The sequence below is a fragment of the Apteryx mantelli genome, chromosome 11 (genome assembly GCF_036417845.1).
Source record: "Apteryx mantelli isolate bAptMan1 chromosome 11, bAptMan1.hap1, whole genome shotgun sequence".
Classification (NCBI taxonomy): Eukaryota; Metazoa; Chordata; class Aves; order Apterygiformes; family Apterygidae; genus Apteryx; species Apteryx mantelli.
In genome coordinates, this window is record NC_089988.1 from 10364676 (window position 1) to 10376200 (window position 11525).

At 54.2% G+C, this 11525-nt stretch overlaps 1 protein-coding gene across 1 annotated transcript; it reads left to right on the forward strand.

The window, feature by feature from the left end:
- Nucleotides 1-10308: 10308 nt before the first annotated feature.
- LOC136992971 (olfactory receptor 14J1-like) lies at nt 10309-11250 on the forward strand (the record flags this gene model as incomplete). Its single annotated transcript, XM_067302990.1, has 1 exon — nt 10309-11250. A coding segment is annotated over one exon (942 nt), but the record flags the coding sequence as incomplete, so codon positions are not given.
- Nucleotides 11251-11525: the final 275 nt, after the last annotated feature.

Genomic DNA, 11525 nt, shown 5'->3' on the forward strand with positions numbered 1-11525 from the left:
CCAAGCAAGAGGCAGGGAGCAACAGCAACGGCTGGGGCATGGTGTGATACGCGGGGACAGCCTCTCTCAGAGCCCCTCGGAAATGCTGTTTACAGGACAAAAGCGAACATAGGAAAGGGCCCTGGTGAGGACACCAGCAGCCTGGTCAGACGGTGCCCAGCAGCTCCCAAACGCAGCTCGGAGCAGCACCTGGGGCTGCAGTGGCAGCAGCAGCTCAGGGAAACGCTTCCAAATGGCTCTCCGACCACCAGCAGGGGCAAAGCTTCCTGCCCCCCAACCCCAGCAGCCACCCTGGCCCAGCTGCTCGGGGCAGGCCGGCACATCTGGCTGCAGGGCAGCTGCCTGCTCTGTCCCTGGTCGCTCTGGGCCGTGCTCATGGCCCCACCAGCCCCTGCTGCAGCTCCTGCAGCAAAGCAGCCCCAGGGCCAGCACCGCTGCCCCCGCCCCGGCAGGAGGGCACCCACTGGCAGCTGAAGGTGCCCACAGCCCCGCCAGCCCCGCTCACACCCTCTCCCTCCCTCCGGCTTGACTCCTGCTCCATTTTCATGGCCGGTTTTCCGCATGCTGCACCTCGATTGGCTGACAGAGCCACCAGTCAAACCCTGCCCCGCCCTCCTCCCCTTGCCAGCCAATTGGAGAACAGTACTGGGGGTGATGCCATGGCAATGCTGCGGCCCTGTGTGACCCCACGGGCAGCCCCCTCCCCCTCTCTCGTGATGGGGCGCCATGTTGCGGGCGGCAGCGTGGGACAGTGCAGGGCATTGTGGGGCCTGGGGGCAGCGTGGACCCATGTGGGCGGGCAGTGCCGGGCCCTGGGGCCCGTCTGCTGCCCTGCTGGGGCTGGGCTCTGCTGCAGGGGCCCCGTGGGGTTCCTGGCTGCCCTGCTCCCAGGGACCGTGGGGAGCATGGGGGAGCAGCTGCGGGGCCTGTGCTGGTGCTGGCCGTGGCACTGGCACAGGGGCCCTGGGCATGGCCGGGGTGCCAGAGCCCGCAGGCAGCATCCTGCTGCCCCCAGTGCAGGGAAGGGCAGGGCAGGGCAGGTCCCTGTCACCCCTGGGGCCCCGGCCCCCTGCCTGCGGCAGCCCTGTGGCTCGGCAGCCCTCATGCTGCGCCCAGCAGGGCTGGGCCGAGGGCCAGGCAGGGGCTGCTCTCTGTGGGACTGGGCTGGTCCCCGGCGCCTCACTCTGCAGGGCTGAGGAGCCCCGGGGACACGGGGCAGCCGGGGGCAGAGCAGCTCTGGGCCTGCTGGTGCTGGGCAGTGGAGCTGTGGGGCTGGGAGGGGGCTGGGGCAGGTGGCCCTGCTGGACTCCCCCCAGCATTGCCCCCCACGGCTCAGAGAAAAATGCTTGGGGTCAGCAGGGACTTGTGGGGTGGCGATGGCACCCCCACCTGTTTCCAAGCTGCTTCCCCAAACAGGCTGTCTTTTGGGTGCAGAGTTTTGACTCCCATTTACAGAGGAACAGGGGCTGTGGCCATATGAGGACAACATCTCTGAGCCCAAACCATGCTCTGCCAAATTGAAAGCATAAAATGATGCAGGGGGAAGGAAGAGAGGTTCTCCCAAACAAGTAGTTGCCTTGGGGTTATTACAAGTGAAGGAACCATTTCCAACATCGGCATTTCCAGCAGGCTCTTGAAAGCCCCACAGGAGCTGCAGGACACCCCAGCCTCCAGGACACAGGACCCCTTTCCTGCCAGAGCCAGATCCCAAAGGGGGACCCACTCCCAGGGATACCTCGACCTGGATTTCTCCCTGCCATGAGGGGATGGAGCTGGCCCCAGAAGAGCCATGGTGTTCAGGGCAGCCACAGCTCCAGGACCCAGAATTCCTGGCTGGCACATTGTTCCCTGAGCCAGGCGGGACCCTCAGGCAGAGCTCTTGTGGCAGCCCCCAGCACTGTCCAGTCACCCCCACATCCCAGGACCCACAGCCATTTTTGGAATTAGCACTCTGTGTGCAACACCTCAGGAAGGAGCTCCCGAAGCCCTTCCCCTTGGTGGAGAGCTGCAGGAGCATTGGGAACAAGGAACTGTGGTCCAGGGTGATGGTCTCAGTCCAGCAGTCCTCCATCTATCTCACTTGCCCTCTTGCCCTCAGCTCACCTGTCCATCCGGGGAAGAAGGGCACTCTTATCGTCTCATTACCGTAAAACTCCTCTCCAACATGTCCCTGCTCCTCTGCCTGTCAGTGAGGGGCCCCAGCATCGTCCCGCTGCCTCCTGTCCCCACTCCATGCTGTGGAGCAGCTCTGAAGGGCAGAGGTGGGGAGCATGTGAGCAGTGCCCAGCAGTGCCTGGGCATTGCAGGGAAGCACCAAAGAGACCTCCCTGTGGTGCAGCACATCTCACTGTGACCTCAGCTTGTGTCATCTGGGGGCTCAGCAGGTCACCACCATGGAGATGCGGCACCCAGGAAGAAAGCAGAGAGATTTCCCCTCATGTACTGGAAGGCAGTCCTTCTCCATGTCTCAGTTTGTCAGGGCATAAAATAGGAGTCACACATCACCACCATGTGCCAGTGGTGGGGTGGCCTGTGGTGGGGACAGGCGGTGGCCCCAGTGTCTTGGTGCTGCATGCAGGAAGAGCTGTCTGGAGAGAGCAGTGCTGTGCGTGGGGAGCCCTGCCAGGCTGGGGAGCTGGGGAGTGCTGCGAGGTGAGGAGGTGCCTTGGCTGCCAGGGCCCAGGCTGCCCTGGTGGTGTGAGCTAAGGTTGCTGGCAGCCTGCTGCCTTGTGTGTGCTGAGGTTCAGGACTTGACTTTCCAAAGCTCTTTTCAGGATGTGCAGCCAGATGTCCCACATAGACTGTGAAATACATAGAAATATGCAGCTTAGAGTATTTGGAGTATAGGAGGTCATCTTTCCGAAAGGGTTCCTTGTTGGGGATTCTTGAAGTTAACACTTCTGGGATCTGTCCAACCACAAGATTTTTTAGGCTGCAGGCATAGCAGCTGCCCCCTTCTCCTATTAGCAAAGGCTAATGGGGGATACTACCCGTATCCATACTTGTGCAGACACTCTTCTCATGTGGCAGGACCCTCGAAACTCTTTGCTTATAATGCAGTAGTATCCCCCAATTAGCCCTTACTTAAGCTTCTGATTAACCCCCCTCCAATCCAGTGCATTCTAGAGAGGGTCTTGAGCCCTTCCTGCTGAAAGCCTTGCTGTTTCAGGGCTCCCTGCTGCACCCTGTGCACTGCCCTGGGGTCTGACACAAGGCATCCAGGGGCTGATATCCACCAGGAGGCCGCAGAGAGCAGTTTGGATAATGTGGGACTTTTTTCACCCACACAGTTAACAAGGAAATGGTCTTGCCAAGGTGGAGCACTCAGAGGTGCCCTTTCAAGCTGTAGTGCCACAGTCATTAGCTTTTGAAATGGGCAAAATAAGGGAAACTTCCACAGATAAAGTATTTCTTCAGAAAAGAATTGGCCTTTGAAAACACTTCTCCCAGATGTGCAGTGACTACAGTGAGTAGTGATGCTCAAGCACTTGCCTGCAAGTCAGCAGGAAATACTTCACGGGTCATAGCTGAGAATCAGCTTGCAAAGCTGAAGTTGTTTTATGCAGATGACTTGCAAGCCCCCTCAGAATGATGTCCCTCACCTTTCCACATGCTCCTCTCTTCTCTAAGGCAGTCATTTCTGACCTGACAGTTCAGGTGTCTAACTCAGCTGAGCACCTTTTGCACTGTGTCCCTGAGCTGGGTGAGGCCTGCAGGTTCTGAAGCTCTTGCCTGATCAGCTCAGGCACAGCCTGGGCATCAGCTCACTCGTGGACTCTTCTTTGCAAGTGAAGCCCCTCTGAGATGAAATCGCAAGTGTGGATCTGAGGCTGATTTGGAGAAAGGTCCCCTGTTGGCAGTGAGGTGTGGATAGAAGGAAGTGAGGGTCAGTCCCTTCTAGTGTGGTGCAGGGCTGTCCCAGCAGGCCTTGCACAGTTCAGCTCCCCCACCCATCATCCAACTGTACATTGAAGCCTGCAGAATGACTCCTTCTTGGTATCACACTATAAAAAGTAAAACATTTCTGTCTGGTACTGATACATCATGTGCTACTTTGGGAAGGTTGATCTGCCAAAGGAAGCCTCCAGATAATGTCCATGGTGTATCTGGCCTGCAGGGGCAGCACGCTGGGGTCAGAGGAGACCAAGGCAGGGAGCTGTGTGCACTTGGTAGTATGTCTGTTCTAGAGGGCTAGTCCTGATCAGGGTGGCTGAGGTTCAGCTGAGGTTCAGGTTGGCTCAGGGTTCCTGAGGAACTTGGTGTGAATTCGGTGTTGATCCTGATGGGAACTTAAAAGCTTTCAGGCCCAAGAGGCAACCTCACACTACTCAGAAGGGCTGGCTTTGGAGAGACTGTGTCTGGTGCTAACCACATGCAGAAAAAGTATTCCTGCCTTCAAGAATTGCAGTGCCTATCGCCAGAGATGACAGAATCACTGAATCATTCGTGTTGGAGGGGACCTTGAGAGGCCTCGAGTCCAACCTCCTGCTCACATCAGGATCAACACCGAATTCACACCAATTTCCTCAGGGCCTTGTGCAGCTGCATCCTGCAAGCCTCCAAGAAGAGAGAGTCCATAACCTCTCTGGACCCTTCTTCAAATGCTTCCTTACCCTCTTTGATTTTTCTCCCTTATAACTAATTTTAACTGCACTTGTGTCAGCTTATAGCCATTGCCTCTCATTCTCCTGCCATGAGATGCTGCAAAAACCTGGTTCTTTATTGGTGGTAACCTTGAGCTGGGAAGCTGCTGTGAGTGCCCCACAAAGCCTTTCCATTTCCAGTTGAACAAGGCCCATTCCCTCAGCCTCTCCTCACCAGGCAAGTGCTCCAGCTCCCAACCACCTTGGGGGCCTGCCACTGAACTCACTCCAAGTGACAAACAGCGTTCTTCTACAGGGGGGGTCCAACTGGATGCAGTATCTAGATGGGCTCTAACAATGCTGAGTAGAGGGGGATAATCACCTCCTTTGATCTCCTGGCTGTGCAGCCCAAGACACTGCAGCCTCCTTTGCTGCCAGGGCATGCTGCTGGCTGATGTTCTGCTCCCTGCCCACAAAGACTCCCAGATTCTTTTTTCTGGAGAACTGCTGCCCAGCCAGGCACGCCCTACCCCTTATTGCTGCAGGGTGTTGCTCTATCCCAGGTGCAGGGCCTGACATTTGTCCTAGCTGAACTTCAGAAAGTTCCTGACAGCCCATTCTTACTGCCTGCTGAGGTCCCTCTGAATGGCAGCCCTTGAGCTTATGACTGTTCCACCCAATCAGGTGTCATCTACAACCATGATGGGATTTCCATTCTGCAGGTCACCAATGAACCTCTCAAACAGGACAGGATGTGGAGTGTAGACTCCTGCATACCCCACCTTTACCTGGCTTCCTGGTAAAGCATGACCCGTTTGCGAAAACCCTCTGAGCTCAATCATCCAAGCAGTTTTTTGCCCTTCTGAATGTCTACTGGACATCTGCTACTCTCCTCTCCTCCACAAGTACTGGTCTTTTATCACAGAAGGCAATCAATCAGGTTGGTCAGGAATGATTTGCCTTCAGTAACTCCATGCTAACTGTTCCCAGACACCTTCTTCTCCCTCATGTGCCCAGAAATGTGATCGGAGAGGACTGGTTCCATGACACTCTCCTTACCAAAATGAGGCTGAATGGCCTGCAGCTCCCTGGCTTGTCCATGTGGCCTTTTAAAAGATGAGCACAACATATTCCTTCTTCTGGTCTTTGAGACACCCCCCCCCCCCATCCCCGATCTCCACAACCTTTCAAAGATGATAGAGAGCAGCCTTGCTGTCACAGCAGCCAGCTCTCAACGTCCATGGATGCCAGCCATCCAATCCCACTGACTTGTAGGGGTTGAGTTCTTGCAAGTCATTCTTCACTCAAGACTTGGGCACTGCGGGTTGTTTTTCTCCTCAGGAGTCCTGACTCTAGGCACAATAGCCCGGGACACTGTGTTGGTGAAGACGGAAGCCAGGAAGGACTTGAGTTCCCCAGACCTATCTACATCTGCTTTTACTGGAATCTCTGCCCCATTCAGCTGTGAGCCCACATTTCCTTGTTTATTCTTTTACTGATACTGAAGCAGCAGCAGCTCTTCTTCCTGTCCTTCACATCCCCACAAGTGTCTCTATCGCAGAGGAACTTTGGCTTCCTTAACACCATCCTTAACTTCCTTGCTGTCCTTAATGACCTGCTGTCTTTCCTGAGTTCCTCTGCCCTTCAGAGGGCCTCCCTTTGTCCATCCAATGGAAGAGCTCCATGCATCCAAGATACACCTTCACACACAGGTTATTCCCCTCCTCATCTTCCCTGGTGGTGTCTCCTGAAGAACTTGTACCCTGCCTTTGAAGGACTCCAGTCATGTGAGTGATCCCACCGTTATTCCAACCATGTGGCAGTCCTCTAACAGCTTGTGCATAGCCATTTGCTCCTGGCTGCACCCCAGGCTGCATATTTTTGCACATATTTTGGCTTCTGCATTTCAGCTGTGGCGCTGACTGAAGATCTGTCACAGGGAAACATGTTACCAAGGACCATATGCATTCAATGGCTTTGATTGCAAGTGGTGACATACTGGCATAGATAGAAGGTTCCCACTAAGACAGCAAAGCCTGCAGTGCCCAAGGCCAGTGAGAAACAGAGCTGGGCTGTGCAGAAATGGCAGGAGAGGGGTTTGCTGCCTGAGCTGACTCTGTGGCACTTTGGGCCTGTGACAGACTTGAACCAATCTCCAGGAAGGAAAAGGTGCCACTGAAGAAGCTCCTGGTTCTGTGATCCAGCTACCCTGAGGACATCATTAGCCCAGTCCCTGTTCATATCATACTGGGGAGTGAGAAGGGGTTCAGGAGGAGGAGAGGTAGAAGGATTTGAAAGTGCAGAGACTAGAGCAGTGTCATGTGCCTCCCATTTGTGCAGCATGCTTGGATGTAGACAGTGCAGACTGTGCCTAAAGGCAGTGGTGGGATTCATTTGCTTGGACACAGGTAGGAAACCCAAGGTGCCCTGGGTCACTTGCCCTGCAAGCACTCCAAAAAGGCATGGCTTCCTGTAGGTCCCATGCTGGAACTACTAGAGACATGTGGATGTGCTGGACACCCCAGACATCCGACATGTCCCTGCCAGCCTATTTCTATGTCATTAAATCAAGTGTCGGCACTGAATTGCATTAGCTGTTTGTAGCTTTGGGATCTTCCTATGTCTCAACTTTAGAGTGAGTGGAGCCCTAGTAGTAGGAGGCATCTAGTGTCATTTCAGATGGTGAAGGGAATTCTCCACCTGTCCCCCAACTCATTCTCTAGAAGGCTGGGGGTGTCATAGTTGCTCCATCCGAGCAAGAAGACTCTGGCACATGCCTTGGTCCACCTCTGTCTCTTCCAATGTCACCAGGTGTTTGTATGTGAGTGACTGACTCCCACCCTCCATCTCCACTGATTACAATGGGAGCTTAGACAAGGAGCTCCCATGCAGACATCTCTGTTGTGCTCACTTCATTTTTTTGCAAGGGGAAACCCACCTGCTTTGTGTCTGTGGAGTTCACAGGAGGATCTGCATCCCACTGCATCCCAGGGACTTCTAAATGGGCATGAGATGCCCAGACTGACTCATCTGAATGAAAACCTGAACCATGGGTGAATGACCTCCCTTCTTGTCCGCTTCTAAGTGTCCTGCCTAGTTAAGACATGTGAATATGGATTTCCAGGGTGGGATGTTTCCACCTCTTGTAGATAACCATCCTCTGATGAAACAAGGGACAATGCTGTAACTGGTCTCTCTGTATTGTTCAGAGAAGGGCCATCAGTGATTATTTTAGTTTATTCCAGCAAACATTTCCCAGGAGAAGGGAGCACAAGGGACAGAGAAAGTCATGAGCTCAGCTGGGCCTCTGCTCCTGAGCAGGGACAGGCTCTTCAGACTGAGGGAGCTCATGGCAAGTGGGCAGCACTGCCCAGACACAGCTGTGTGCAAGAGTAGCTCCTCCGCAAAGAGCAGCAGGGCTCTGGACACTGCCTGCTGCTGCTGACATGAGAGGAGACAAGGCAGAGAGAAGTGCAAGGCTGTGTGGAGTGGGAGGACAGAGGAGAACTTCTTGTGGGAGAAGTCTTCACAGCCCTGAACACTGTAAGTCTCTGGCTGCAGGGCAATGCTACTGAGCTTCCTGGAAGGGTCTTCTACACCTATTTCATCCCATGACTGATAGTTTTTTTAAGGATCGCTCTCCTTTGCAGAGGAGGGGGAGATGCTTCAGAGCAGGCATTCCCTGCCACACCATCACAGGGACAGGGCATGCTGCTACTTTCTCCCAAGGACGGCTGCAGGGCTGTGAAGCTGGGATATGCACACAGATCTGCCCAGGGCTGTGATTCAGAGCAGTGTCGCTGCACTGCAGAGGAAGGTGCAAAAAAGGCTACTTGAAAGGCAAGGAGCTTTCCTTCCAGGGCTTTCAGTTTCCTAATGTTGGCAGGGAGGAAAAAGGAAAGAGTTTTGTGGTTTGGCAAGGAACTGGGACTCATGGACCTTCCTTCTCAGAGATCAGTAGGTCTGTGAGAAAGCTCAGCAAACCCTTCCAACCCCACCTCCACCTACAGCAGCACCTACATCGCCTTTATAGTCTTATCAGGGCTTATGTGACTTGCTCTTTAGGACCTGTGAGCACAGAGATGCCCCTGGACAGTGCCCTGATCCGGGAGGTTTCTGTAGGGCAGAACTGTGCAGACAGAGGGTGGGATAGGGTCTGTGAGTACCGACAGGGAAAAGATGTTGGGAGAGAGAAAGCTGCAGGCAGCAGGGACAGCTGCAGGCCGTAGAGATGGCCAGGGAATGAGAGGGAAGTGCCAACAGAATCATCATGGGAGGATGGATTTGGGCAAGTCATGGTCAGTGGTCAGTCCCTCCAATGCAGACACCTTCCTCTGAGCAAGCTCCCTGTGTCTCCTCTGCCACGCAGCAGAGCCTCTGCCCTGACAGCCATGGGGTCCAGGGCATGAGCTGCCTTCTCTGCAGCCAGCCCTCCGGCAGAGGAGAGGTGCCAAACAAAGGGACTGGGCGTGACTGCCCTGCGATGTCACTGCCTGCGAGGTGGCATGCCTAGCGGTAAGGTGAAGGCTTTCCTGAGTTCCCATCTGTCTCTCTCTTCTTGCCTCCCTTGGCAGCAGGACCATGATGCTGCTCCTTGTTTCCCCTCCTGTCCATGCTGCTCCTGGTCTTGCTCTTGGGCATTGTGGGGTGGGAAGTTTCAGCTGCATTTCAGACATGGATGCTACAAGTTGTGCAGCAGAGGGGTCTGCATGGGAATGAGGTTGCCCCAGCCCCCTTCTGACTTGTGGAGCTCCAGAAAATGCAGTCCGTGGGGCTGGGAAATGAGCTATCTCTCCCTTAAGGAGAGCCCATCTCTAGTCCTAAGAGTCCTTTGACTGTTTCCTTATAGTGTCCGGGCAGACTGCGTGCTGCCCTCTAGAAAGGCACAGCTGTCTCATAGCACTTCTGTGATATCTGAGAGCCCCATGAGGAAGGTGGAGAGATGCTGAGAGTATGGAGCTGGTGGTGGGACGCTGTATGTGGGCATCTGAAAAGAGCCCTGTGTGTCCTTGGCTAGAAGGGGAGTGTGGAGAGCTCCCTCAGGTGCCCAGAGAAAGGATGAGAAGTTTGGAGGTGTGCCCTTTGAAACTGGACTCGTGTGCTCTCAGCAGGGGCTGGTTTCTTTCTAGGGCAACGTATGAGTGTGATCATCCTCCAGCTCCAAGAGGTGGAAGCACAGGACAGCTGGGAATGAGACTAATAGACAAACTAGCTGTCCACACTCTGCACCTAATGACAGTGAATCCATGCCAAGGATTTCTACCTTTGAGGAACACTCCCCAGGGATGACAAGGACATCTCAAAGAAAATAAAAATTCCCTGAAACTCTCTTCCTCAAACCTCATTCGTTAGAATTCAGAGTGAAGATGCTGAAAAGCCCTTCTACACAATGAGTGGATTTCACCTGACCGAAATTGTGACTGTCAGAGCTGGTCACACCAATTCCCCTGTGCCCACTGCTTGACAGCAGGACAGACGTCTCTGGGTCCCATGGAGAGAGATCCCTGCTCCTCACAGCACACTCAGCCAGGGCAAAGAGGAGCTGAAGCATGGGAGCTGCACAAAGATCCTCTCAGTAAAGAGCGAGGCAATGTGGGGGCATGTACAAGAACTGCAACATTTGGGAGGTTCTTTGCCTGAAAAGTCTCTGCTAACTTCTCAATGTCTTTTCTCCTTTGCACAGTCCCCCATGCCTGGAGACAGCAAAATGTCCAACAGCAGCTCCCTCAACGAGTTCCTTCTCCTGGCATTTGCAGACACGCGGGAGCTGCAGCTCTTGCACTTCTCGCTCTTCCTGGGCATCTACCTGGCTGCCCTCCTGGGCAATGGCCTCATCATCACAGCTGTAGCCTGCGACCACCGCCTCCACACCCCCATGTACTTCTTCCTGCTCAACCTCTCCCTCCTCGACCTTGGCACTGTCTCCACGACAGTCCCCAAATCCATGGCCAATTCCCTCTGGAACACCAGGGCCATTTCCTACTCAGGATGTGCTGCTCAAGTCTTTCTGGTTTTCTTCTTGTTAGGAGGAGAGTATTTTCTTCTCACTGTTATGGCCTATGACCGCTTTGTTGCTATCTGCAGACCCCTGCACTACGGCACACTCATGGACAGCAGAGCTTGTGTCAAAATGGCAGCAGCTGTCTGGGCCAGTGGTTTTCTCCATGGTCTTCTGCACACTGCAAACACATTTTCCATACCACTCTGCCAAGGCAACACAGTGGACCAGTTCTTCTGCGAAGTTCCCCAGATCCTTAAGCTCTCCTGCTCAGACTCCTACCTCAGGGAAGTTGGGCTGATTGTGGTTAGTGCCTGTTTAGCCTTTGGGTGTTTCATTTTCATTGTGCTGTCCTATATGCAGATCTTCACTGTTGTGCTGAGGATGCCCTCTGAGCAGGGCCGGCACAAAGCCTTTTCCACATGCATCCCTCACCTGGCCGTGTTCTCCCTGTTTGTCAGCACTGACATCTTTGCCTACCTGAAGCCCCCCTCCATCTCCTCCCCAGATCTGGATCTGGTGGTGGCTGTTCTGTACGTAGTGGTGCCTCCAACTCTGAACCCGCTCATCTATAGCCTGAGGAACAAGGAGCTCAAGGATGCCCTGAGGAAAGTGAGTTCATGGGCATTTTTCAGCACTGGTAACACTGCTTTTGCTCTCTACAAATGACTTCCCCTGTGTCCCGTACCAGGACTGAGCTTTGTTTGTTCACTTTATTTTTATTGCTACTACTATTACTGTTATTAATATTTATCACCATGTTGCTACACAAATGGTTGGATTCATTCCACCTTTCCTGAGACTGCTCTGTCTCACCTGGTGCCCATATAAAGTTGTGTCCAACCTGGGTCAGAGCTGACTCCCGCACAGTACCTCTGTAATAAAGTAGGTTCTTGCAGGTGCAGTGCCTGAAGGCTGGGCTCTTCCTCCAAAGCTGCTGTCCC